Here is a 26,997-nt window from a genome sequence, read left to right as displayed (position 1 = left end):
TAATGAAGAAATAACAACAGCGCGTGTCGAGAGAGACTGCGTACTCTCAATCCTTCGTAACAATATGACGATGATCCCAACTAACGTAACGCTCGCACGGTGCGCCGCTCGCAGTCACAATCGCAGCCGATCGATTATCACTCGTGATTCTCGCGCTCTTCTTCCCGTTTCCGCGCGAATTTCAGTATCATGCACAGCGTAACGTTTACGTCACCACTGCGACATTCTGCCGGTAATCGCTGATCGGCTTATCCGCGGGCTGACTTCTTCCGCGAGAGGCACGCTCGCGCCGAAGAAGTCGCTCTTCCTGCGAAAAGCAGCCTCTTGTAACGTCGACGGGAGAGGTAGCGTCGGTATGTAATACTCGGAAATCAGCCTCTGGGCGTAAGAATGCGAATTTTACGTGGCGTCGGAAGTCAACGGCTCCTCGTGACGGGACTTACGTGAAAGTAGTTAGCATATCTATCCGTTTGCGCAATGATCTCGGGGTTTGTCTTCCTCACACGCCTTCCTTCGGCCGGCAGAAGACCGGCCGATCGAGGATGAAGGAAAGAATTGACGGAGAGGAGAAGAGGGCATTTATATGAGCTTTTCCTTCTGAGCGCAAACACTCGGGCTCGAGGAAGATAAACGATCAGACATCTTCATAACAGCTTCATTAAGGAATGAACGTGTACGAATTGCATAACATGCAACTAACCACAGGGAATTGGGTAATATGTAACATTATGTTACGCACGTTTCTCGGGACTTCCAGAATAGCGGTTTTCCATTCCAATTGTTAATTTATGCGCCTTAGGAATTCATGTGTCTCTGCTTTCACTGATTTTTATCTCGCCTCTCGAAATACCGTTTAGATGAAGAACGTTCGATCGAACAAACTCGATCGAAGTCTTCGGGAACAAATTCACATTCGTACCGCGATTCGTCACGCGTATTATTGATTTATTTTGTTTACTCGTATAACTATGATTATATATAATAATATAGCTGGTGGCTCTGCTCGATCGAGCGCTGATCGTTCGCAGATTTTTAGATTGCGCACTCGAGAGAATCGCGATCGCGTCGCTCAAAGCAACATGATGCGTCTTCTTGGTCTTCTTGATAATGGCAGAAAGAAAGTCGCGGGAGTAGCGATTCGAAGGCCGCGCGCGAGAACAAGCGCATTGCGCTAATCGGAAGCGCAGTCTCAGGCCGTTGATCGTGGGCTGTTGCGATGGCATTATTACGCGCATTCTGATGCATATGTAAGTATGCATATTAGAACGTGTTTCTCGCCCATTGTCTTGCTGGTCTCATAATCCGCGAAACTACGAAAGCGCCAGGCCGGCCGAAAACGCGATGTCTGATACCCACGGCGCCGGCGGATGCGATGTACGAAAGGCGAATCACCTGGTGCGACGCGAAGACGCTAAGAACGGCGCGAAACGGGAAACTCTCCACGCGATATCAATCATTTTCGAAAACGAGACGATCGCATACGGCGACACGAATGATTTCCTTTCAACTCGCATAAATGCGCATGTGCGATTTCTTCCCTCTCGCGCTGTGATAAATGTTTTCAAAGATTCTGCACACGATTAAACGAATGATGATTTCTTCATTCTTACCTCGGCTGTGAGAGCGCTTCGAGATTACAATATCGTCGTACACGACGAACACGAAGGGTTCGGATCAATTTATCGGCGGATTAGTTCGGAGGGGGGCCGCGATCTTGTCGCGGATCGAACGAAGCGCGACATATTGCATCCCGCGAATAATAGGGCTCATTAGAAAGCCATCGACCGAATGATTCGCGATGAGTCTCTCAGCCAAGAGTAAGGTCGTCCCGAGCGATGAGATAATCGGAGCAAGACGCTTCTCGGTACCGTGATCTTAGGGAGGTCTCGACACGATCGCTCACGAAGGAAGCGGACGATCCCACACACGCACCGCCACTACGCGGCCACGGCAGATATGTATGCTCCTCGCCATAAAGCATACGGAGCTTCTTGCGAGGCCCATCGCCTCCTCGAGTAGGGGTAAAGTGAGAGTCGGTATAAAAGGGGATTTCTTTCCTCTCCCGGGATCGCAGTCGATCTCGCTCGTTTGCGACTATCTCTCCGTGCGTCGGACGTTTTACGTTGATCCCGAGTCGTACGAGGTGCACATTTCGCGAGACAGGATGAAGTACATGGTGAGTAATCCGTGAACGCCCTCCGGAACGCGACGCGATTTTCCGTGGGGTTGCTATTGTCGAAGAGAGAGAGAGAGAGAGAGAGAAACACAACTGTTCTCCGTTCGTTAGTATTTGCATGTGCTCGCCGTGTATCGCTGATTTTCATAAAACGATATCGATCCGACAATGATCGATCGTATTGACGCGTTGGTTGAAGGCTAATTTTCTTTCCATATGAATTCCCAGAGGAAGAAAATGTGGGCTTATTAGAAAATAAAACGACATCGGTTCATTTGCCAACTTGATAGAATTTATTAGAGCGAAGAATTCAACGATTAATCGTCTAATTTGGAGGATGAAACCTCGCTTCTCGCGAGATAATTTGGAGAATTCGAAGAATCCAATCGACCGTCGTCGTCGATGCGATTACGGCAATAGGCGCGTTTATTAATTTTCATGCGCGGGATGCATCGTCCGAGCATGGAGAAATCAGAATTGCGTGGGATGATAATCCCGGGGATTTACATAATCTGAAGAACAATGTAAGTTCCTCCGAGGAACTCCAACTCGTTTCGCGCATATAGAAATTTCTTCTAAATGTTAACGAGGAGCTGTTTCTCTCTCTCTCTCTCTCTCTCTCTCTCTCTCTCTCTCTCTCTCTCTCTCTCTCTCTCTCTCTTCATCCTTGCACCGTGTCTCCGGTTCAAACTCGGAGAAATCCGAGTCGAAAGGCGCGAATAAAATCCAGGGAACTGTTGTCGTCTGAGACGCAAGAATAAAGTTTCCCGACCGGGTTGGATCAGGTAGACCGAAGATGGTAACGGGACGGGCAACGCGATATCAATGAGCGCGGTAGAGATGGGTTGGGACGAAACGGGACGGACCGCAGCTGCGAGTTTGCGGGTCAGGAGTTAAACGACCCGCGTTGGCATTTGCTTCTCACTTTCACTCATCTGCTGAGAGCGCATCGCCCGATATTCCAGGCGGCGGAGGGAAGCCAATAAATCCACTTTGGGATTCGCCGCTCGCTCTTCCGCGTCCACTCTCGCGTCGATCATTCGAACGGACCGCTGATCCAGTCTCGGGACGCCGTCATTAGAAGGGGGTGAATCTACTGACGTAATCGGCGAGCTTATGATATAACGTAGCCACTTAATGCGCCCACTACTGCGCCTAGATGATATCGCGGCGCTCGGGCGATTTTCTCGGAGCGTTCTTCGGTCACTTCTATGTATATGCGATAATGACGGTTAATACTCCTCCCGCTGTTCCTCAGGTGTTAGCGATGATTCTCGGCCTGGCTGTGGCTCAGGAGCCGAATTATCACGGGCGCAACTACCAGCAGGACGATGGACAAGTGGCTGATAGCAGACGGCCTACATCCACTACGCCCATCCCGATCCTCCATTGGAATAAGCAGCAAGAGCACGACGGAACCTACAAGACTAGGTATCGCCATCGTATTCCCCCGTAATTCACTCAACGCGAAATGCCGTAGTTTTGAAAATATTCGAACGTCGTTGCACGAACTACTCGCGAGTCGGCTTTATTTTTCAATAAAATTTCTGGAACAGTTTAAAATAATCGTATAAAATTTGAGAAAATTGGTTGAGTTCTCTCAACCACTGAACATCTCGAGTCCATCAACCGCCGAGCAGGCATCCGAAGAAAAGAAAAATCGGGTCTTTGCAGAGCCCGATTGTGCAAAAGAAATTTCGTCGGGACTCTCCTGGCTGCTGCAGCCCGTTTCCGAAAGTGCCGAAATTGCACGACGCGCTGGTCGATCGACGTTAGTCCCAAAGTCGTGCGAACTTCGCCGGAGCGCTCGGGCAATTTCAGCATTACGTAACGCGATCGGGTGTTCCGTGCCGCGCCGTGTCGCGTTTGCGCAATCGATTATTTAACACCCCGTCGACATCGTCGGTTCCGCAGTTACGAAACGGGCAACAACATCATCGCCGAGGAAAGCGGCTACATCAAGACCATCGGCGAAGGTGAAGACCGGGCGGAGGCGATCGTGCAGCAGGGCACTTTCTCGTACACGAGTCCCGAGGGACAGCTGATCACCATTCACTACACCGCCGACGAGACCGGCTTTCACGCGCAGGGTGATCACATTCCCACGCCGCCGCCCGTCAGCGAGGAGATTCAGAAAGGCCTCGACCTCATCTACGCGGGCATCCGTCAGCAAGAGGTACGTGCAACCTTTCCTCTTCCGTCTAACCCCCACCGCCCTCTGCGGGGCTATCACTGAGATCCGAAGAATCTGTCCTCGAATGCGCTTTCTATGTTCGTCTCCATGCGAACCGCACTCCTGATGAAAGTCCATGACATGCGATTCGATGTTAATGCGTTTCTGACTAAAGCGACTTTAAATTGCAACTGGAAGGGAGTGTATTCGGCAACAAGTTTAATCTCCACGGCGAATATAAAGCTGTATGTAGATTTTCTGATCGTTATCGGTTCCAATTTAAAAGACATTCATCTCTCGGCTTGATTTTTTTATTTACACGAGAGTTGCTCCGAAATGCAGGAGCGAGAGGTACGAAGAAGAGAACGTCGGCGAGTGCATATCTTCGTAAGGATACGAAATTATACGAAGCAGACTCATTCAGGCTTCACGTGACGGGATAATAACATCGACAATTTTACGATGCGCTATTAAAGTCCATTCACTGTTTCCTATCCTCGTTTATCCCCACCCGCCGCTTCTTATCAGCGCCGTCCACGTGTACCCGTGTTCACCTTTGTGGAAGACGTTCTCCGTCCGCGATCTTGTGGGAAGGCTTCTGTTTCGCCATTGCCGGCATAGGTCAACGGTTCCCAAGCAGGCTTTGCGAAAAGCCATTCAGTTATCTGCTTGTCAGGCAGAAACGTGTTTGCGAAATCGTGATAGCGATCGATATCGACGCAAAGGCCGAGGCCCGCTCTCGCCTATGAATGACTTGCGCAAAACTGAGGAAGGAGATACAAGCGTTACCTGCTATCGCACGCAGCCTCCTTTCGCGAATCTCATTAATCATCGTGTCATTACAAACGCACTCGCGCGCGCGCGAGCGGCAACTACCAGTTTTCCTTCTGCTTTTACTCTTCGGGGTAGAAAACGACGATCTCGTGTAAGCCGCACGAAAGCATGACACGGACCGTCCGCGAGAGATCAGCATGCAATTAAGATTGTTTCATGGACCGTGATAATTAGCGCGTTACCATTATCGAGCGAATTCATCGGGCACATTTCAAATTTTTTCTTCGAAAAGATATTGCGACCTTAAAACCGAATCGAAAGGATAAGAGCAACGTTGAAGAGATGAAGATGTCGAAAGTCTGTTGAAAGTACACACCTGATCGTTTGTCATAATGACGCACAAATCAGCGCAAATCATTTCTTCCGATCAGAGAGCATTTCCCGCCTGATTTCCCAAGATAAATTGTCCTCCTGGCAGATCGTACTTTTTCATTTCCGGTTTTGTCGTGTGTATGTCTCATTCTTCCCGCAAAACTAACTCTCCTCGATGGAACCATTTCTCTCTCTCCCACCATGGCTCCCACCTCCGTCTAATCTTCCGCAACTAATCCGCAGCTCGACAAACAGAGCAGTAGCCTAGAATGGAGACTCCAAGCGTTTCACGTTTCAGGAGGAAGAAGCCCGTGCCGCGGCCCAAAAAACTCATCAGCCGTTGAACCAACAGGTCGACAGGCGGGATGACTACGACAGGAAGTACCGGCAGTGAGACCGGAGCACTGTCGGTGCTCTTCAGCAATACATATCCGCAGCACTGTATCGTACTTATTAAGAAGTAGCGATTAAGTTGTTAAGTTACGTTATCCCCCTCGCTCTCCAAATACACTCTCCATTGTGTGTACATTTGTAATAAGAGACATCGAGATACTATGTGGCAAGTCGACTCGCTCCGTTCGTCCAATTCGCACCGTCGATCCTTTCTCAACGTGAGATCCTGGCATTCCCGTATGCACGTATTAATGATCAATCCTCCCTCTCTTTCTCTTTCTCTTTCTTCGGCGGCATCGATACCGCCGGGGCGTAATTACACTCTCGGAGTGCTGGGAACTGACATTTCTCGTTGTGTCGCGATGGAAGAATGTCACGGGGATGGCCTCGCGCCGGCGCGGCGAGCTGATCCGCTCGCGATCGTTCCTGCGTTCATTCATCCCGCCGCCGTTATTTTTACACCTCGCGGCCGACCATCTGTGCGACTTCCACGCGAGAACTTGGAAGAGTTCGACGGTTCTTACAGAGACTCGTCGTATGCACCGACTGTTCACGATCAAGATTAGCGTTTTCCCGAACACTTTCACTTAACGTCTTGGCCGCGTCGATTCCTCGCGCGGCAGGTTTCTTCCTCACACGTAATCTATTTGGCGTTCAATCAATTGTCATCTCTGGATCATGATCGGAAAGATACATCCGTGACGGCATCAAGTGTAATTTCGTAATATGTTTCTCTATACATAATACCGATGTATCGGTAATTTGAAGTAAAAACGGGAGACTGCAATCGGAAGAAAGTAGCAAACGGAGTCAGATATTGATCTCGGTGTGTCTCGAAGAAATAGATCGATTTCCTGTCGAACTGTCGCGCTTACCACGGAGGGGGGAGGGGGGACGTGCGAACGCGGTTCTCATGCGTGTATGTATATCAATACACGAGCATGCAGACTCTTTCCGAATTTTCCGCGGAATAAGCGAGTATCGTCGCGCGATCTCAGAGCATCCGCGCGTAGGAGACGATCGAGGAAAATGTAGGATGACGCACGTCCTAACGGAGCGAAGCATCTTTATTGTTAGTCTCGTGTATACGCGTAATCACACACATACATACACACACGCGAATCTATAAGGGCGTCAGTCTTCGTGCTCGGAGAGGAGAGAAAGAGTGCGCGCTCCGAGGTCGGTGAAACTTTTCACGAGGTAGCGCGTCAAGGCCGGTGAAATTCTGAATGAGGAGTGTAATAATCGGATAAACGGGCTCGACGTGCCGCCGTTACAATTATTGCGTTGCGAGCGACTGCCGTCCGAGCTCTGCGGTTGCGCCGCGCGACCTCACCGAATGCCTTCCTTGTGATCGAATGCCGATTGCAAGTTGCGAGTATCTTAAAAACAAATATTATGAGACGATCATTCCAAGAGACTCGCGGAAGATTCGCAGACCTGTAAGGCAAGAACAAATCCTTGAAATAAACGTTGGATCTGTCTTATAAGGAAGATTACATGGTAGCATTATCGACCGACGTCAGAAATATCGAGAACGACAGAGATATTTGCGCCATATTAAATCGAATGCCATGGATATCCTTTCGATATCCTGGTGTCAAGAATTTTCATTTCGCGCCATTATTCCAACCGGAAAATAAGTGTTCGGCATTTTTCTATGATGAAACTAGTTTGCCTCCGGTAAAATCCATTAATATATAATAAGTAGTCTGGTATGTTTTTTCCCGGAGTGGAATATGTGAAATTGCATGCAACGGAAACGAGTCTGACGTAGCTAAAAACATTGAATATTTTTCTAAATCGCCAATACACTTGAGACTGATCTGGCATAGACACGTGCGAGTTCTTCCGGTCGCGACGCGTAACTCGGTGTAATTTTATACGAAGCATAGTCTTAACAAATATATATTGCACAAGCAGCTAGCTTGAAATCTTGCTGAAATTGAAGAGTTTTTTCGTCGCTACGGTACAGCCTCAACTCTGAAAGAAAGAATTCTCTAAGTTTCACACAGAGCTTTTATTGCACGATGCTTGCGCGAAAACCATCTTGGACACATCACATGACTGACGACACTCGGCACGTGCGAACGACCGCACGCACGCAATAAGTTAGGCGTAAAACAATGTTCTACGGTGCTACGTAGCCCCCGTTTCCTCCTCCACCCTCCGTGTTTTCCGACTTTTACACGGATACGACGGCTGAAAATAAACGTCGTCCGCGCGGGGGGAGGCTTAATCCGAAAATTGCGATTGACTACGCGCACCGAGCGGAACGACGGCACGGTTCACACCGCCATGAAAGAACGGAAAGCGCGCGCGGCGTATCCGCTTTTACTCAACAGCCAGCACCATTGTCGCGGTGTTTATAACGAGGTTTTAACTTAACGATTAACTAATACTACGCGGGCCCCGTCGTCGTTCGGCACGAGCGGATACCTTCCGCGAGAAAATTAGTACATAAGAAAAGCGTACGGACGCATGTTTGCGAAACTAGGAGGCAGCTACATTAGCGACAAGCGGAATTCGGCGATGTAGAAAGCTGTTAAATTCTCTCCGGAACTACGACTTGCGCTGAGTCAACCTCGCGATGCACGACGCACCTGCGGACGTACATGTTTATTCGCATCGCCGTTATCTTCCGCATAAGAATCCGGAAGATTAGGAGCTGTGATAAATTCGGGTGGAAAGTCCACTTCTTTCAAGGCGACATTTCGTGCTGTGGATTGTCGTGTCAGCAGAGAAAAAATATCCCGCATCGCGGGGTTGACGTCCGATCCGCTCGCGCCAAAGTGCCGACCTTTCTATTTTGATTCGGTAAGTGGGATTTTCCGATCGTGGTCCAATGTTCGCTGTCCAATGATGATAAAACCGACGAAGCAGACGATCGCCGGAAAGAAGCATAAAAATGACACTCAGCGAATCGCTTTTCACAAATTCGAAAACTTGCATCCGTCATCCCGAACAATCGGTCGGAGAAATTGAATTCTGCTCGAGAATCGTGTCGCGAAAGGTCTCGCATTACAATTGTACTCTAAACGAGAGCAAATACTTTCTCATTCCTCCCGGGTCTTTGGGAAGAAATGTAGGCTGTTAGAGGAAGCGTTGTCTCGCGCGCGAGACAATGTCGACCGAGACTCTGTTCGCACGGCTGACAGATCGGTGACGCAACTGGAAAAGTCGGCGAACATTGTCCGACGTGTTCTGCAATATTTCCATTTTTCTTTCTTTTCCCCTTTTTCAAGGAAGTCCCACCGCGCCTCCCTGAAAATTATGTACACACGCAGCCCAACATGGCATCTAACGTCGTCCTCGCGATATCCGATTATCTCCTCACGATAATAACGGAACAAAGGTAGAGGCGAGATGGTGAGTCAGGAAGTCGCGAACATCTTCACGACGAGAGATCGTCGTCTTCATCGCCTCCGCTCCTCCTGATCTTCCCGCCGTCGGGATTTTCCTACCCGCTACGCTTCGGCGGCCTCCTGATTCGATCAACCGATCCCATCCCCTGCAACGCACTCGGGTAATACTGGCGACCGTTGGTGCGGATAACACAACGGAGTCGTACATGAGAGAAAATCAGTCGTGGCACTTCGAGAAACGTTAAGCAACGTTGGATCTCACGCCGAGATTTCCTCCCGTCGAAGAGACCTCGCACATGAAACTCGGATGATCGGTCTCCACGCGAGACCGAGAGAGCTGCTCTCCCTCTCCTTCTCTCTTCGGCATTCGTCGTTTCATCCATCGACGGGCGGAAAAATCGGCGATCGACAAGGAGAGATTGCTTAAGTCGACAGGCGACGGTTCGGGGCGACGAGCAGCCTCTCGCCGATCGAGAGCTCGTCGGGTCGAATCGAGGCCGTGGCGAAACTGGCGTCGACGCGATATCAGATGACGAGTTCTCCGCGACAAAACAGCGCTACGACGCGAAGCGATAAACATAGAGCAAATCGTTACGAGCTCGTTGCTGGGGAGGAGGCTCTCGAGGCTCGTGTTCGCGACAGGTCAGGCGGCGACGGGTCGTAGGGCGTCGCGGCGAAGCCGACGTAGCGGTTATTCTTCTTGTGGACGAAACCGCCGGTATGCGGGTCCGTCTTGTAGTAAATCACCCGGCGAATGCCGAAGGGGTCGATGTAGCCGAACGACCCAACGTTGTTGCCGTCCGGCTCCCGCTCCTCTTCGTGATATTGCCTCTTCAGGTAGTACTGGAAGCCGTTCGCCGTGCTGTAAGTGCCGTCGTAGGGTGGCAAATCGGGTGCCGAATCGCTTCGCGAGATGGGCGATCGGTAGCTGGTCCTGACGACGGAGGGACGGGCGACCGCGGGGTCATAGGGTGCCTCGAGGATCGTAGTGGGTCGAGTGACGGATCCGCGGTAGTACGTGGTCTGCGGTCGATGATAAGTTTCCAGACTCTGCAGGCCGGATGAGGGGTAGCCCGGTCGATTCGAATAGTAATCGTTGCCAGCAATCGGCGACACGTTTGGTCGTGGTCGAACGGTCGTCGGGATGTAATAGCCGGAAGTGATATCGTTACCGGACAGCGGACTGACGACGTCTTTGGGGTCCGGTCGTCTGTAAATAGGAATGTTTGACGGTTCACACACGTTTCTGTAATACCGCGCGACGAATATTTCTTATTATAACGCTCTTATCCTTTGCGCCAAATGTATGGCACTTTTCCCATTTCTATCGTTAATCCGCCGATTTCGGCCGCTTTTTACCTGAAAGGATTGGGCGGTCTTCTGGGTCTGGCCAAGACGCCGGTCTGCGCCGGCACCTTCTTCGTTTCCGCGACCGCGTCCTGAATAGGCCGGTTCTTACCCACGTAGACCATCTTGGACCTGAAAGGATCCCGACGGTGAATTCGTCGTTTGCGTTTAATTACCGCGACTCTGGTCTCTTATCTCGGGCTACCTCAGTATTCGGAATCCCTCGTGGTCCGCGATGTAATCCTTCAGTCGTAAATACCCGAGAGGGTCCAGCCAGCCCTCGGTGCCGATCACCGTGCCGTCGGCCAGTCTCTTCTCCTTTCTGTACTGGCCGTTCGCCGTTTGAAAGCGGAAAAATCTCTCCGGGCCCTCGTCGGTCTGAATGTGGTACTGCGTGTTGGGATTCAGGTTCCAGCCGCTCCTCTGCGCCTCGATCTCGTCCGCGGTCAAGCAGAGCGCCGAAACCTGCAACGTGAGTCCGTTCTCTCGAATCCTTTCCGCATTGCAAAATTTCGCCACCTGCTTTTCGGCATATTATTCGATCTTGGCGAGACTCTTACTCGCTCGCACACTCGCCCGTCGAATATTTTGAATAAAATTTGGAATCGATTAACATACGTTACGGGTGGAAATAGAATCGATTAGCAATTAAGGATACGCCGAAGGTGATTCATTGTACTTTCTACTTCCACTTTCAATTTGAAAGCATGATACACACAGAATATCCCAGAAATGAGACGCGTATCCTATCGTCGTACACGTATCAAATGTTTGCAATATGACCAAGCTAGAGAGAGAGAGAGAGAGAGAGAGAGAGAGAGAGAGAGAGAGAGAGAGAGAGAGAGAGAGAAAGGGGGAGGAACAGATATATCGTTCTGCCTGAATTTCACCGAACTCGGATGCTGAGAACGAAAGGAACACGGTGTTTTCTGCGCTCACTATCGTATCGCCGTGTATAATTATCAATTTAAGCCGATGTCCGCCGTCGGAGCATGAAGAAAGTGAGAGATGTGCTGGTCCAGCCACCATCATTGCTCGTGCAATCGGCGGGCCATTTAAGGTTTCGCGCAGCGCATGCAAGCGAATTTCCAATTGACGCGAGGAGACACGCTATGTCAACGCGCGACACGGTCAACTGCTCCGGCGAACGATTAGTCAGCATCGTTCCGCGGCGGTTACGAGGCTCATCCTCTCTGCTTCTTTCTTCTTTGTTTTTTTTTTTTATGTTTTTTCTTTGCGGTTAGATACGGCGCGTCGTAGGCGCGGCGGCGTGTACTTCGCCCCGCGCCCCGCGGTCGGTCGTAATCACTCCATTTACGGCGTTAAGAGCCGAGGACGATGATCGTTCTGCTCGGAGCGTGGCGGCTCGGCCAGGTCGGTCAGCCTCGAAATGACTCGCTTCATCTCGCCCGGATCTCTCTCTCTCTCTCTCTCTCTCTCTCTCTCTCTCTCTCTCTCTCTCTCTCTCTCTCTCTCATGGCGTTTGATAACAGAGTCAGGGTGTTCTCGGCGTTCCCTCGTCGTTGCGCTCGTTTACACGAGCTCACCCGCGGTGAGTAAGAGTTTGCGATCGTCGAAAGGAGCTGATCGCGAGATCCGGTTTCCCGCGACGAAGTTCCATCGCCGCTCTCATGGGGGAACATTTTTACGTGCGCGTCCTCGAGCACAGTTACGTTCCTTGTAATTTTTACCGCGCTCACGGTCATTTCGGGAGCGAGTGTAGAGCGACGAGATAAGAAGGAGAGACTTCCCGCGGGTAATTTCTCACGGAAAAAGATTCGCACGCGTTACACGCACGCGCGAGTGCGAATATGTAGCGAGAGACCTTGATCTCTGATCATGAGGAAAAAACTGATGACGACCGACAGAGAGGCGCGTAATCACCGCGATCGAGCGACCTTCTTCACCTCTAATCGTCTCCTCTTATCGTCAGACCGACCGATCGGCGAAACGATCAAGACGACACGCGGCGAAGCTCGCGCTCGTCGGACGCAGAAGTCTCAGGGTGTGAAAGCACGTTTCGGTCTTCCCCGTCATCGCGGTTGTAGAAACCTCGAGAATCCTGGACCGCTCGTGTGATTCATAATTAGGCGCGTCTGCCTGCGCGCCCCGGAGGACCCAAGTAAAGAAAGTTCGGCGAGTTTGATTTACAAAGCGAGATCGTGGAGCACTTCTTCTTCCGTTGTTTAGCCCGCGTACACGTTACAATGCGCCACACGACAACCGCCGACCTCGCCGTGTAACGTGACGTAGTGCCCTCCGTCGTAGTATCCCGCGCTGCGGGGAACATTGCGCGCAGACCCACGGTGGTCACGTAAGAGATACTTATCCCTTCTATCGCGGGGATTTTGCGTGGGATTGACCAAGTCCGCCTCGCGTCGGTCCATATTAAGAGATGCTGGACCGAGCGAGCGCGTAGGGCAGACGTATCGATATTACGCGTCGGGTTATTTCGCGCCGGCGGAAAGTAGAAAGACGTGACGCGTTTATACATAGAAAACGGAAAGATGGCGTTAACACGACGGAGAAAAGAAATAACGGGAAGAAAAGTAACGGCAGAGAAGGAAACGAGAACAACGAGGAGTCTGTAGATTTCTGATCGAAAATCTCGTCGTCGTCGTGAGATTTCAGCGACTGAGAAACCGTTATTTTGCGTAGGAATGAATTTTTGACAGCGAGCAGACAGCGGGAAGACAAACGGCGTATCGCGTTGATAGAATCCGCAAGGATGCTGTACGCGCCGGAACGAAGGGGATTAAGTTCCTCTCGCCGAGAAGTTCTGCGCTTGAGATTCCTCCGGGTACGCGACTTTGCTTTATGGGACACACCATGTAGCCAAGGTATGCCACACACTTGACCCTGGACCTCCGCCATATATCACACACGTGTGCCTTAATATTCCTCGCGTTACTGCACCTCTTCGCCGGGAAAGAGTTCGCACTCGCAGATTGCTTCGCGCTATCCTTGAAACTGGTTCACGGTGTTATTGCTGCGAGGCAGTTTGACATGAAAAATGGCCGCGTCGTTATTACAGGAATCAGGCTCGACGCTAGGCTCGACATCCTTGAAACGGCCGGTACCCTCGAGGTACCGCCGGGTCGACTTTGTCTCCGCTCGTACAATACGCATTACGATAAAGTATCTAAACGCGATCTATGCGGAACGTCGCGTTCGTATTGAACGCTCTCGAGCGATCCTTCGCCGGCGGTTTTATCAGCTCCGCGTTTCCTTGCGTGCTTGTACGATGCACTTTTTTTCTGCGTTCCACTCGCTCGGAATTTGCAAGAACGAGCGAGGTAGATCGAGATTCCCGGGTCATCATGCGCTCGATATAGCCGGCTTACGGTTTTTTTCTTCCCAGCGCATGGAAAGATCGTAAAGGATAAACGCGAGCCTCGTGTGACGTAATTTATATACGCGGCTCTTATACCATCGCAGGATGGGTGAGGCCTTTCCTTTTCCGGCGCTTGCTTTTGTTCGCGAAAGAGACGGAGAGAAACGGAGAAAAGACAGTGCTCGCGCGCGCGAGTACAAGCGAGCAATTATTATTAATTACCCACCACAAAAGTGGTGGTAGTCTCTCGATCTTCAACGACGGTAAATCGACCAGTCGATCGCGCCTCGATGCCGGGAGCGAAAGGTATCAATAGGTTACCCGGTTTTATACGAACGCGAACTCGCCGCAGGAGAGAACCTTAGTGGAGCGCGTATTCGCGCGTTACTCGCGAACACGCAACGTAACGCGTTATTCATTACCCGCCGAGAGCAATTTTAACTAAAGGTTAAAGCCTGCCGTTCCCATAGAGGTTAATTTAATTGGAGTCTAAATGATTCTTCGTCTTTCTCTCTTTGCCTCTTCCGCGCGGCATACATATATATGCATTACAGAGACCCACGGTATGAGAAAGTAATTTAATATCCGAACGCGAGAACAACGATGCTCTCTCGAACGCGCCGTAAAATGAAAGAGTTAACTCCGCGGATAATTGCGACCTCAGGTGCGCTGGGACCATAAACAATCGGCGGTGAACGAGAAAGGGGCAGGCTACGCAAATTGCGTTACGTATCAAGGCATAGTGGCACGAATTCGTAACATTCATATCGCGCGATTCTGCCAGAAACGGCGCGGATTCCGCTTGCGTGCGCCAAGTCGTAGAGCAATCTTCAATTTTCATCTTCGGAGGAAAGTCCGCCGTTTTGGGCCGGTGATTCCGCACGAGGTCGACCAGACCGCGCGATTAACCCGTTAAATTATCGTTGCGCCGTCCATTGTCCGCCGGTTGGGATCCCGTCGGTCATGGTGATTTCACCTTTTGCACAGGAGCCGCGGCTCCTTTCGCTTCGCTTCCGCCGTTCTCCTCTCCGCCATCCCCTTGTTCGCGCGCGCGCGCGCGCGCGTACTCTCGCGCGATCCCCATTCTCATTAAAAACACCCACGCTCCGCGGTTCCCATGTGCCTCTAATCGCGTGATATAATCAGGAGATCATAATCAAGCCTGCGCCTGCAGGAGATTGGCGACATTGGTGGTCGACTGTGAATTGAATTCGGTGTTTATGAGAAGGAAGCACTAATTGCGCGGCTAATTAATTTCAGCAAGAGAAAACGTTAACGAGATCCCTCGAGCCGATCACTTTCCAGATTCGGCTAATCAAGTCGGCATTGACACATTTTCCCCTCTCTATTCATCGCATATTTACACAAAGGAGCTAGAGACGCGCGCATGAAACATAAATTTTTGCATTGATCGCTGTGAACTCAAAACGATTTTTTCAAACAAATAAATTTCTGGATTTATGATAAAGTTATTTTCAATCAAATGAAAAAGAAATCACGTAGAAATCTCTTTTATTTCCTTAATTTTTAAAAATGTAATCAAGTTTCATTTCATCCTTGGCTTTTATTGTTGTCTCTTTCATCATGCCCCATGTGCTCGAAACAACATTGTGTCGATAGACTATGTGCACGTCGCTGCGTTAGGAAAATGTGACGAGCCCGCGAAACGTCTGAAAAGTATGTACCATATTAGCGGTTTGCGAAGGCGCGGCATCATCTCGCGTCTATTCCATCGCGCAGCATACAATTGTAATATTACGGGCCGTAGATCGCGTCGCCTGCGTGTGTGTATGCGTGTGACTAATGCGCGATCTTGTTTGCGGCCGTGCTCGGTATTCGAGGAGCGTCCCTGTTTCATGAACGCGCATCGCGACCTTCGCACGAACAAACGCGTGCGCGCGTTCGTTTAATTGACATTCGGAGCGCGCGATATTAATTACCTTCGCTCCATAGCACGGCTTCGTCTCGCTGTTTACGGCACAAGGATCACCGCTACATCCCAATTTCTCTCGAACGCGAACGTTTCGACATCGATTCCGCAACTCGACTCATCGCGCGTGCAATTAGAAGCGACACATTCCGAACTGGGGCTTCGATATTCAAAGTATATTGTGCTATTTGCTATCGCAAATGTCGATTTCCTCTCGATCGTATTCACACCGCCGATTCGTCGCAGCTCGGCGTCTGCTTCTAATCCCATTCGGATGCTAATAGCCCGACCACTCGTCAACGATTGCATAACCGATGCGTCAAATTTTCAAACGTGACGCACGTCTCAAGATCCTGCACTCTTCCAGTCCCGCTTAATCGACGCTAATAATAACACGTTACAGTCGACTGCAACTTGTGGCTTTTTAATACGACGATTAATAATTAACAACAATAAACGCGACAGAATAGATCTTATTCACGATCGTTACGCGCGTCAAACGGATATCATTACCAGACGATGTATCTTCAAGCTTAATTATAATATAATTAATATCTAAGATCTCTCTCTCTCTCTCTCTCTCTCTCTTTGTCTGTTTTTTACAGCCTTCCAATTAATATCCGTGATGTAAATCGCAAAGGAAAAGGCATTTTTGCTCGCTTTAGAAAGTAATTGTCACCTGAGGAGTTTCATTCTCAGGAACATAATCCGTTCTAAGTCCGATATTAATGTTCAGCGATTAATCTAACCTGCCGTTTCTCTCATCGCGCTTCACGTCGTCGCGTCGACGTGAAGCGCGATTCTCGCGCAGTTAGGCAAGTAGATATATTCAGAACCGAACGGCGCGCATTCGGCGCGCATTCGGCGCGCCATACGCGTGAGGAAACTACTCGACCCGATTTGAATATTATTAATTGGTCACGTTGCAGGATTGCTGTCGGTTTGATTAACAAACGCGCCGTAAATTTTTATCCGTAAATCACCGGCGATCGGCAAAGAGATAGAGAGAGAGAGAGAGAACGGCTGTCCTCTTCTGTTACACTTCTATTCACGCGATCTTCACGGTGCGCGCACCCGTGCATCGAACTCTCCCGGAGTAAGTAGAAATGGTCGGTACCTCTTTCACGAACGCATATCCCCGAGACTTTCATGAGCGCCTTCCACAAGTCAGCGATGTCAGTTTTGATCGAGGTGCGTTTTGCACGAGCGCGGTGACGTGAGCGCGGGCGTGATAAATCGCGTTGGACGAACAATCAACGGCCGATTCGCGAATAATTACTCGGCCGAAGTGAGCGAGCGAACGAACTTGTACCGTCATCGTTAAATATATGCAAGGTATCGCGAGTCGTTCTCTCTTTCTCTCTCTAAATACCTCGCTAAATACGAACGCTTTCAGTTTTCGACATTTTTCAACTGAAACTACCACATGTTAAACAGGTTAAACATAAAACTGATCGAAAAGTTGTGTTCAAAAGTTAAAAGAATTAAGATCTCTTAATATACATATAGATACTATTTCGTCTGTTTTTATCCGCAATATAAATCTGTCTGCAGTCGTTTAGTTGCTTCGGCTTCATCAAGTTTCAGACGTTGAAACTTTGAGACATTAATGTATACGAGGTTTTTAACAATCATGCAAAACTCGTTTCCATCGGCACTCGTAGGATTAAGAGGAAGTTTATATTCGTGTGATAATCGTCGAATCTCAATTCCACCGCGAGCAACTTCTTTTCAATGCAAGCGGATTTTCAATGCCAATGTCAAAGTCACATTGCACAGTTGATCCGTGAATCCTGAAAATAGCGAGATTACACACTGCCTTCGTTTTGCCGATTCACTTGCCACTTGCTACCTGATGACTCAAGAGACCGCGCGCGCGCGCGCGCAATCGTCAGCTTCGCGAGCGGTGTCATGCTCGAGCGAGCATTTCCGAGCGGCGCCATCGTTTTAAATTTCAGTGTCAATGCCCATTAGCCAAACACCCACGGAATCGTACGAAATATAAGTCTACAGCAAGGTCAACGACATCGACTTCGAGCTTCTCCATCGCCAGTGATTTCGATGCTAATGTCGGCCGATCAGCGCGATCACCTTCATAGCGCGAGACTAATTAATCGTTTCGTCGGGAATTTAACACCGCGAGTTCATTCAAACCTCCGTTAGAAAGCCGAGTAGCCTACCGTGAGGAAGCAGAGGCAGAGACAAGTTCGCAAAATCATGGTCACGCCGGTGCGCCGCCAGGTACAACAGTGCAACCTTGCAGTGAGCGTTCCTCAGGTTTCTCTCCTGCCGTGGTCCTGCGGCGGTCGCAGCAGCAGCCGCTTCGTGCCGGAACGTTCCCTTATTTCCCAAGCGAGAGCCGCTCGTTTACATGCATTACAGTCATCGGCGGCGATCGCATAGAGAAACCTCTCCCCTGACCGAACTCTCCCCTGGCCACGGTCGCAGGCTCAAAGTCGCACAGGTATATCCTGAGACGAATCAACCAAGTGAATTGTCGCGAGGAGGCGAGAGGCGCGCGACCACGCGAAGCATTTACGAATTTCGCCGAAGAGAGGAAGAACGGCAGCCACTTTCGCGGATCGGACGTCTACCGAGAAGAGACGAGAACTAGCGAGGATGATGATAACCAAGAGGTAGAAGAAGAAGAAGAAGAAGAAGAAGAGGAGGAGCAGAAGAAGGAGGAGAGAAGGAGGAGGTGGAGGAGGAGGAGGAGAAGGTAGAAGAGGACAATGTCAACGAGGTTTCATCGTCCATCGGCTGGTGTGTCGATGTTGTCGAAGCGGACCGAGAGGACGCGATACCGTGACTGAGAACCGGCGGTGTCTCTCCGCATTTTCAGATCCGCGCGACGGATCTACGCTCCTTCCCTGGCGACCATCCCCCTCCGTCAGCAGCCTGAGACTGTTTTTCCCGGCGACCGAGACCGCGCCCGCCCACCACATCGCACGCGGATACTCCACATTCGCGAGAGGCGCGTGTTCCGCGCGGAGCGGAGACGAGACGCTCCGCTGGTACCCGCTCGAACTTAACGCGGCGCGCGTAATAGTTGCATGTAGCCCCACGTGATTCCGCAAACGGGATCGCGATGACGTAAAGAGGCAGAGAGCCGCGGTCCATATAAGCACGCAGCCTCTTGACGGAAGAGGCTGCGAGTATTTCCGTTGAGTAATCGTCGGCCTGAGGAAGCTGCCGGCGCCGGCTGTCTATCAACGCGGATCTCGAGAGCTACCAGCTTATGCGGGGTATCGTTATTTTCCACGGGAACGTAACTCCATAATCGCGATGAGAACGATGGAGAACGAGTTCAGCTCAGGTCTTTAGATTCGACTTGCAACTTTATGCAGATGGAATAATTACGCGATAATTTCCGCACAGGGACTCGATAATCCGCGGAAGATGAACACAGGAGATACGCCCATGAGATTGCTCGTGGAAGAGCTCGCGTGGAACAACTCCCACGTGCCGAGACCGTCTCTTACGGCTGTCAACATTGTGTCATTGAGGAAACCACATGGGTTTGGTCGCGAGACCGGCGTTTTGCTCCGTCTCGCTTGAGCGATAACTGCTTGCACCCATATCGACGTTACAATCGACGATACCGCACTTACCGTAAATCGCACGCGATTTACCGAGATAACGCGTCGAGGAAGCTATAAACGATGAGAAAATTGCAACGCGAGATTTATGCTTGTCTTTGAGCGATGCGAAAGATCGAGGTCCATCAGAATGCGTTACGAGGAGCCGTCGCACCTCGACGCGCGATCGCATGCACTTACGCGTTTGTGACACACACGTAGGAATTTCCGGGAAAATCATTTTTCTAATTTGACTCGGTCTTGGCTGGCTGGCTGTGTTATTCCTGATGACGCGGCCAGACAATTTAGCGCGGAATGTCGCGAATTAAAAGATTTCACGCGAAGCGGCGACATTAACATTTCACTTGCGATTTCTTTTTCCGTGATCTTTTATCGCGAATAATAATGTCCACTTGCGTGTGAATAATGCATCGCAATTATGCCGATTATAACTCAAGCGTACAATTGAGAGGACGTTATCGATGGATAATACTCGGCGAATGTGGCTTCCGGCTGTTGATTGGAATACGTTATATTGGTATATAATTTATAAAATTGACGCGATTGCACCTTAAGTATGGAGTTTTTTTCATCCTACGTGACGTTCCTTGAGACAATCAGCGTTATGCCAAATTCCCACTGGTCATATCCTCGGTACGGCGTTCCCAGGACTTCGACAGTAGCCGGAAGGAACGCCGCAGCTTTATGTCATTTCGCGTATTTGCGTCACTTTCGGGGCGAGCGATCATCGTTCCGTAATCATTATTGGTGTTACCGGCAATCATCCGGTGAAATAAACCCGAGCGACCTGATGTCGCTTTTAGTCACCGGAAGAATTTGTCATTTGCGCTAAAAGTTGCATCGCGTCCTCCGAGCATCCGAGCGTCGTCAGCTTGCACTCACGCTGATAAATGGTGACTAATCGCACGTGTTGCAACGTGCGCCTCTGCATGCATAATGTGCGTAGGGAACAACAATTACGTTCTCTGTTTTGCAACAAGAGACGAAGAACATTTCGTCAAATACGCTCCACTCAAGATTATACATATATGAGAAAAAGAAAATTACATCAAAATTAGATCCTTGTTTCAAGACTGAACTTCTTGATTCATAATAATTATAAATTATGACGGTAATCCTGATAAAATTCTCGTCTGATTTCCACAGAACTCGCCACTTTGTACCTCTGAATCGAACCCAAGAGTCTCGTTGTCGTAAGAGCTCCAACGACGATGCGATTTTTTGGTTAATAAATATCAGACGGCTCATTTCGCTCGAGAAAGTGTGGAGTTCGTAAAAACAGCTGTAGAACTTTTTTGCCAACGTTAACGAGAGGGAGAGACTCAGACGCGCGTTCGAGAGCTCGCGGAGAGACGAGGAAATTGTCGCGGGCGCGCGCGCGCGAGATAACTAAATGAAGTAAATGAAATCCGCGGTGATGTGAAATTAATGCACCCGCGAGCTTTGCAGCGAGAGATCCAGATAAATAATTTCCATCGCAGCTGAAAAAGGCCGACGCGAAATCCGGTTTCGCCGCGGAGGCTCCGCTTTTCTAAAGTCGCAGTGAACGGCACCGCGGCGTGTGCCTCCGCAATACGGGGACGCCGATGGCGACGGGGACGGACGAGAGAAAAATCGCACCCGCGACGGTAAATGCACGATGCGTGACGCCTCCGATGTGCCGTAATTATTTATAACTTCGTAAACGTCGCGAGAGAAATCGAGAAGTGCGAGCAGAGCCCCGGCCGCGCCGCATCAGGAAAGCTCGAAGACTCAAAATTCGCGGAACGCGAGAAGATGTGATAACGTCGCAGCCGTCGAGAGTAATAAATCGTTACATCAGCGGAGGATCGCTCGATCGCGAATCCGCTGTCGCACGACTTCACCGGTCCGTCGCATCGCGTCGGACGAAATGACGGAAGAAAGAACAGCACTCGTAATGGAGATACGGGACTGATAAGAGGATAATTCCGCTTTTAATTCGCACCGGCGGATTAACGGGATGCCAAGACCGGGACGTCATCGTGCGTTTCTCTCTTTCATCAGCGGCCGATCGAAATCCCCATCACCTCCGCTTCCTACTTTTGCAATAAACGTGTCGTGCCGGCGCGGTACGTACAGTCGCACCGAGAACGACAGCGAGATCATTCACGCGATTGTCCGAGCCGCGTGTGTGGGAGCGCGCTCCGTTCGTGTCCCCTTGCAGCAACTTCGATCTGAATAAAGGGAAAAAGACGGGCAGAGTGGGACTGGTTTTTTGACCGGAACCCTTTCTGCTTTCTTTGTGGCGCTCTTCAAACGGGCCGAAACATCTTTCAAAGCAACGTCATTCGACGAGTCACGAACGAATCTATTTTTAGCCAAGAGGCCGTTATTCCACAACTTACCCGACGAGTCAATTTGGGAACGCGCAACCTTGTTACCTATTCACATCCCTGAGAAAAAAAAATGTCTTTTTTATTGGAAGTCAGGTGCGCGCTTGTCTTCGACGGAAATGCAGCAATTGCGGGACCACGCGCGGTGCAATTGCGGGGTATTAACGTTGAAGACCGACGAGTCGCGTGTAAGAAACACATCCAGATCGCAAGTGACGCGTTGATGAGATTTTCGCGCGCGAATGCAATCCGCGCGACTCAGGTTTCTGAATGTAGAAAGCAAAGTGCGTGCCGGCACGCAGCGGGAACCGCCGGGCCCTCCGGCCGCGAGTTGTCCGAGACGCTCCACTAGGTCATCGATATCGAGATCACTTCGTCATGTTCGCAAGGTAAACGGCGGACGAGCTCGGCCCGGCCCCGCGTTACGCCTTCGATCTGACGCTCGAGCGAGCCCACCGCGTATTTTCTCCTTCGCTTGCCGCGCTTACAACTTGCGGCGCTTTCACTTTTACGAGCCGCCAGCAGAAACAACGTCCGAGTGGTAGACACGTGCGTGTGCGTGTGCGTGTGCATGCGCGGGTGCGTGTGTGCGTGCACACGTCGATTTTTGATAATGAAGTTTCGGCGGGCGTGATGGTGAGAAATTATCGCCGCAACATTCACGGACACGCACGCGTACTTTCGCAATCGCGCGTCCCCGCGCGCGATAAACGGCCGTGCAGAAGTTGAGAGGTTTGGAAAGGAACACTCTCGCGGATCAAAGCTCTCGTCAGTGGACGTTGTTCGCAGGATAAGATTGCGCGACAAGGATACCCCGCGCACAATGGACGCTTTCTAAAAATTAATAGACAGCGTCCTTCTCGAAGTTATCTCATAGCTTTAAGCAATGTCCGCAGAGGGGGGAGGTATCTCTACTGTTCGAAATGTTCATTGTTATGGATGAGGTTAAGCCGAACGATAAGCGACTGATACGCTGCATTATCCTGGTGAATTACTATATGCGAACAATTAAAAGCATCACTCGAACGTGACTTGCGGAGCGCGCGATGGAGCACGTAGGAACGACGAGTGGTTTTACAGGCCGCACGCGATGCAACGATTTGCAAAGATATCGCGAAAGAACGTGGAGCCAAATTCTCACGACCGACATATGCAGCCTCGCGCCGGGAAATTGATAAAATCATCTAGCCGTAATCCCGAGCCGTACCGCGAGCGATACCGTCTGACATTGCGCGTATCCGTCAGTCGACACCCTCACGTCGTTTCCTCGTTTTGTCTTTTGTTTCGTTCGCTTTATCGGACCGGGCATCGTTGTTATGTAAAATTCGAGTAACACTTCCAAACTGGCATTCTTAATTGACGGTAATGATCAAGTGTTCTTTTTTCTTTTTGCAAGATACTCACGCGTACAACTCTCCGGAGATGAATGTTTCGTTAACGCACTAACGATTTGATTAATTTTATATTCTACAAATGAGTCTTTAAAACGGAAACGACTCGAACATATCGCCGGCCCCGGGGGTTAAAAGTGTTTTTTATTTTAGAAATATAATCTAAATCGTCAAAAGCACGTTATCGCGAAAAAAATAAAACAACGCAGATCGAATGGCAGATTTTTCAAAATAGGTCCTCTAAATAAAAATAGATTCCATCGAAGAGATGAAAAGGACCGAAGCAGCGAGTTTGACGGATAAGCAGCGCGATAAAAAGTGCCATGTGCAGTTGGAACGTCGGAAAAAGACACGTAAGAAACGAAGCTGACGTTTGGTTAAAAAAGAAAACAGAATATCAGTCAGGCTCCTTTTAGTTCGCGCGGACGACGCAATCTCCGATGACGAAGGAGAAGACAGCAGGACTCACCACAAGCGGCAAGACGCAGGCGAATCTGCTCCGCATTCTGGCTGTCGATTCGGAGACTTCAATGCGGGACAGTGAGCGACTAAATGCGAAGTCGGTCGGTCGGTCGGTCGAGTTTCGAATTTTTGGGAGATGCGGATTACGCGATCCTGCCGCGGTTAATCGCGCCCAATCACTGGCCGAGCTAGCCGGCAAGCCGAAGCCGGATCGCACTTGCGGCCTACGTGAAGCGAGCCAAGGCCCCTTGGCTTGCCGTGATCGGCAGGGTAGGCCGGACCCACGCAATTTTCCTTTACGGTCGTTTGTCTGACGATGTCGGACACCGTCGTGGACACCGACAACTCCGACAGATCAACAAACGGACGCCGTTTCGAAAAGCAATTCGGCGCTCCCGATCTCTCCTTATTCTCTGAGCGAGCAGGAGACGTGGTGTGTGTCGCGTGGTATGTAAAATGTTTCGTGGGAATGACGAAGGTCCAGATTACAAGCTGTTGTCGACATGTCGTCGATGCAGGCGGTGACGTGAGCGATCGGGAATCCAACGGGGCTGTGACTTGTCAGAAATTGTCGTTTCAACACGAACACGAAGAGCGACGTGTTTCTTCTTCTCATAGATACCTTGAGAAGACAGGTACCTTTCAAAGCAGTCTTCAGAGATAGGTGCCTTCGAAAATCCTCGTGAAATCCGTCGAGAATGATGCAAATTTTCGTCTCGTTTGAGAAAGATTAATATACCATAATCTTGGGGTGATGCGAAGTCACACGAATGAAAAGATGCAGGAAGTCTCTGTGAGAAATATGTTACGCATGTTTCCCCGTGTGCGTTCGTCGCATTTCTAACAATAACGAAATACGCGTTACGTGGGACGTCTGCAAAGATCGGCGGAAAATGTTCCCATAGCAGATTTTCAATTCCAACTTGGTTTCGCACAAAGAGATTTTCGCGACCATTTCTCTCCCTCTCCTCTCTCGCTTTTCCTCAGGAGGTAGGCGTGATTCTTTGTCCCGTATTTTTCACCGGTCCGAGAGTGAAGAAATTCACGAGTTGTGTCCCTCGACGTTGATCAGCGGGATTTAAGGGGCACATTACTCTCAGCGGCTGAATAGAGCGAATAGACGGCGGCTCGAAATTTTGCGAAACTCCGGAAGCATTTCCCGCGCGGGTCCCACACACGTGACAGCGAAATTGCAGGGCGGGAGGAAACGGTCGCGCCCGATTATTCCACGCGAACACGTCACCGCGGGCGTTACTAAACGCGTGTTTCTGAGCGATCGCTGATCGACGTGCATTTAGAAATCAAGGATATACTTCACATCGCATTCCTCGACGTTCCGCTGGAATTATCGCGGGTTAATCGAATGCCGAAGAAACTGCCAAGTAATCTCCGCGAGAATTGTTAAAACCGATAAGAGTCGTCGCAGGATATGATGGTTGCGAATAGCATTACTTAGCCAGAGGATAATAACAAAACGCAGAAGAGAATAGACAAACATTATTCCCCCGAGACAATGGAATTCCTTTCGTCTCTAGAGTTCCAAAGGCACTCGCGTATGTACATTCATATATTCTACCTCCTGGGGCAAATGTACATAAAATCAATTTTTCGCCGCGCGAAGACAAAGAATGCAACACGACGCTGTCCTTTGAGCGAGCGCAGGATTTTCCTTTATTTTGTCTTCTTTCGTGTCGCGTACAATGAGCGTGTGTGAGAGCGGGTGACTAAATCGCCGCGAATACTCGTGGGAATCCAGCAATTTCGGCGGTAATTTATGCAACTGGGTCCGCGCTACGACCATTACGCCTGGAAGCGGGATATCATAGCGTATCGCAGTGTATCGCCCACTCATCCGGACAAAACTAGATCTCGTTACTGGTTGCGCATGACGTAATTGTCGATCTTAAGAATCCGCGTCGTTACACAAAGTACACCACTACAAACCACCACAACGAGGATAAAGCGACGTGGGCGCGTGAATTCTACGACGTTATCGCCGTCGAAGACGCCTGCACGTCCTCGTCGCCGGGCGTTCACTTCGAGTTCGCTGACCGCGAATCTCGAAATTGTAAAAAAGTACCCCAGGGACGCGGTTCGGAACTTGAGTGGAGCTTAAATATTCGCTCATTATCCACTTGCAAATCGTAATGCGAATTTCCATTCGCGCTTGTGAGCTTCGGATGCACATTGCGGGGAATCGCGACTCGTCTGAAAAACTCGTTTGGAACCCCTGAATATTCATTAATTTGTCTCCTCGATACACGACAGTGACAATTAAGAAGTATACATCGTGTAGAAATCTGAGAGCTTTCTTGTCACATTCGCACGATTCTTCTCTCTCGAGCGATTCATCTTTCGTTGTCGAGAAATTTACTAATCATCTGCGACGCAGACTAATTACGTGCGAGTGCGCGACGAGAGACGGCTATTGACTATATCGACTTAATCGTGCACAAAAAGACGCTCATTCAATAAGGCGATCATTATGGCATCCATTCTGCAAAAAGCCACAGTTCGCTTGACTGAAGACGCGGACACGTGCAATCTCGCCGTGAACAAAACCGAAACGAAGAGGTCCGAGTCGGAAGAACGTGGCCTAGCAGAGAAATCTATTGTTCAACTTGACGCGCGTGCTTCGATTCGAATAGAGGATCTCCAAGAATAAATAATTCAGTGAGAAGGCGGCGGGAGAGGATGACAAAGCCCAAAGAAAATACTCAATTCGCAATAACGGTGCTAAACTAATCGATCCTTCGGTAATCGGAATTTTCAGGTTGGAGAACGATTTACGAAACGAAAGACACGAAATTTCTATTTTTAACGGAGTTATACTCTTCGTTCGATTTCAAAGAGGGTCCATCAAGAATCTTTCGCTATATTCGCTGTGTCATCGACAGGATTGAAAATGCAATAAACGTGAAAAGTAAACATACGATAATGCAAAACAACTTGGATCGTTTAAGACGTTTGCTACACTCTTGTTGCTCTTATTAGCATAGAAGTGGGCCTCGGTGAAGCTGAGGAATTACATCATCGTTACTCCGATCGTTACATCGTGCAGCTCAATGTCGGACAACTGCGCGTTGCCTTCACTTTGGCCTTGCTCGCTTTTCGCGCTTACCTAGACCCCCGTCAGCTGTCGGGGAGCGAAGCGGGGAGATTGCAATTATGCAGATGTCCATTTAACATTTTAATTAGATGGCAGTGTCTCACGGCTTATTGAAGAAGTAATTTCTTTTGTTTTATCATTGCGATATCTACTTCAAGTGAGAAAAGTATCGCGCAAATTTCAGTTACTGCTTCAACTGCAGTTTTTTTTTTTTTTTT

General features: G+C 49.8%; 2 protein-coding genes across 3 annotated transcripts; one reads left to right on the top strand and one right to left on the bottom strand.

The window, feature by feature from the left end:
• Window positions 1-2,026: 2,026 nt before the first annotated feature.
• On the top strand, window positions 2,027-6,050 carry Cpr49Ah (cuticular protein 49Ah). The gene is made up of 4 exons (XM_011143663.3): window positions 2,027-2,176; window positions 3,435-3,607; window positions 4,091-4,352; window positions 5,794-6,050. The coding sequence occupies exons 1-4, from the start codon at window positions 2,165-2,167 to the stop codon at window positions 5,887-5,889; spliced, it is 543 nt and encodes a 180-aa protein (XP_011141965.1). The 5' UTR covers window positions 2,027-2,164; the 3' UTR covers window positions 5,890-6,050.
• Window positions 4,951-23,836, bottom strand: LOC105184716 (uncharacterized). 2 transcript variants are annotated; one of them, XM_011143666.2, is made up of 4 exons: window positions 23,678-23,836; window positions 10,806-11,065; window positions 10,613-10,732; window positions 4,951-10,463 (listed from the first exon to the last, which is right to left on the bottom strand). In XM_011143666.2, the coding sequence occupies exons 1-4, from the start codon at window positions 23,711-23,713 to the stop codon at window positions 9,845-9,847; spliced, it is 1,035 nt and encodes a 344-aa protein (XP_011141968.2). In that variant the 5' UTR covers window positions 23,714-23,836; the 3' UTR covers window positions 4,951-9,844. The 2 variants fall into 2 exon arrangements, with proteins under 2 accessions (XP_011141968.2, XP_011141966.1); XM_011143664.3 differs by lacking the exon at window positions 23,678-23,836 and adding an exon at window positions 18,045-18,817.
• Between the last annotated feature and the right edge of the window lie 3,161 nt (window positions 23,837-26,997).

Source organism: Harpegnathos saltator, unplaced genomic scaffold, assembly GCF_003227715.2.
Source record: "Harpegnathos saltator strain DR-91 unplaced genomic scaffold, Hsal_v8.6 scaffold237, whole genome shotgun sequence".
NCBI lineage: Eukaryota > Metazoa > Arthropoda > Insecta > Hymenoptera > Formicidae > Harpegnathos > Harpegnathos saltator.
Note: the sequence above shows the minus strand (reverse complement) of the source record. Positions and strands in the feature narration are given on the sequence as shown.

Bases quoted from the DNA above. Each gene is read 5' to 3' on its own strand.
- Cpr49Ah (XM_011143663.3), top strand. The intron at 3,608-4,090 runs GTATCGCCATCG...TCGGTTCCGCAG, and splicing joins GACGGAACCTACAAGACTAG to TTACGAAACGGGCAACAACA. The intron at 4,353-5,793 runs GTACGTGCAACC...TTCACGTTTCAG, and splicing joins CGGGCATCCGTCAGCAAGAG to GAGGAAGAAGCCCGTGCCGC.
- LOC105184716 (XM_011143664.3), bottom strand. From the start codon at position 18,083: ATGATTTTGCGAACTTGTCTCTGCCTCTGCTTCCTCACG. The intron at 10,733-10,805 runs GTAGCCCGAGAT...GGATCCTTTCAG, and splicing joins GAGGGATTCCGAATACTGAG to GTCCAAGATGGTCTACGTGG. The intron at 10,464-10,612 runs GTAAAAAGCGGC...TCCTATTTACAG, and splicing joins AGACCGCCCAATCCTTTCAG to ACGACCGGACCCCAAAGACG.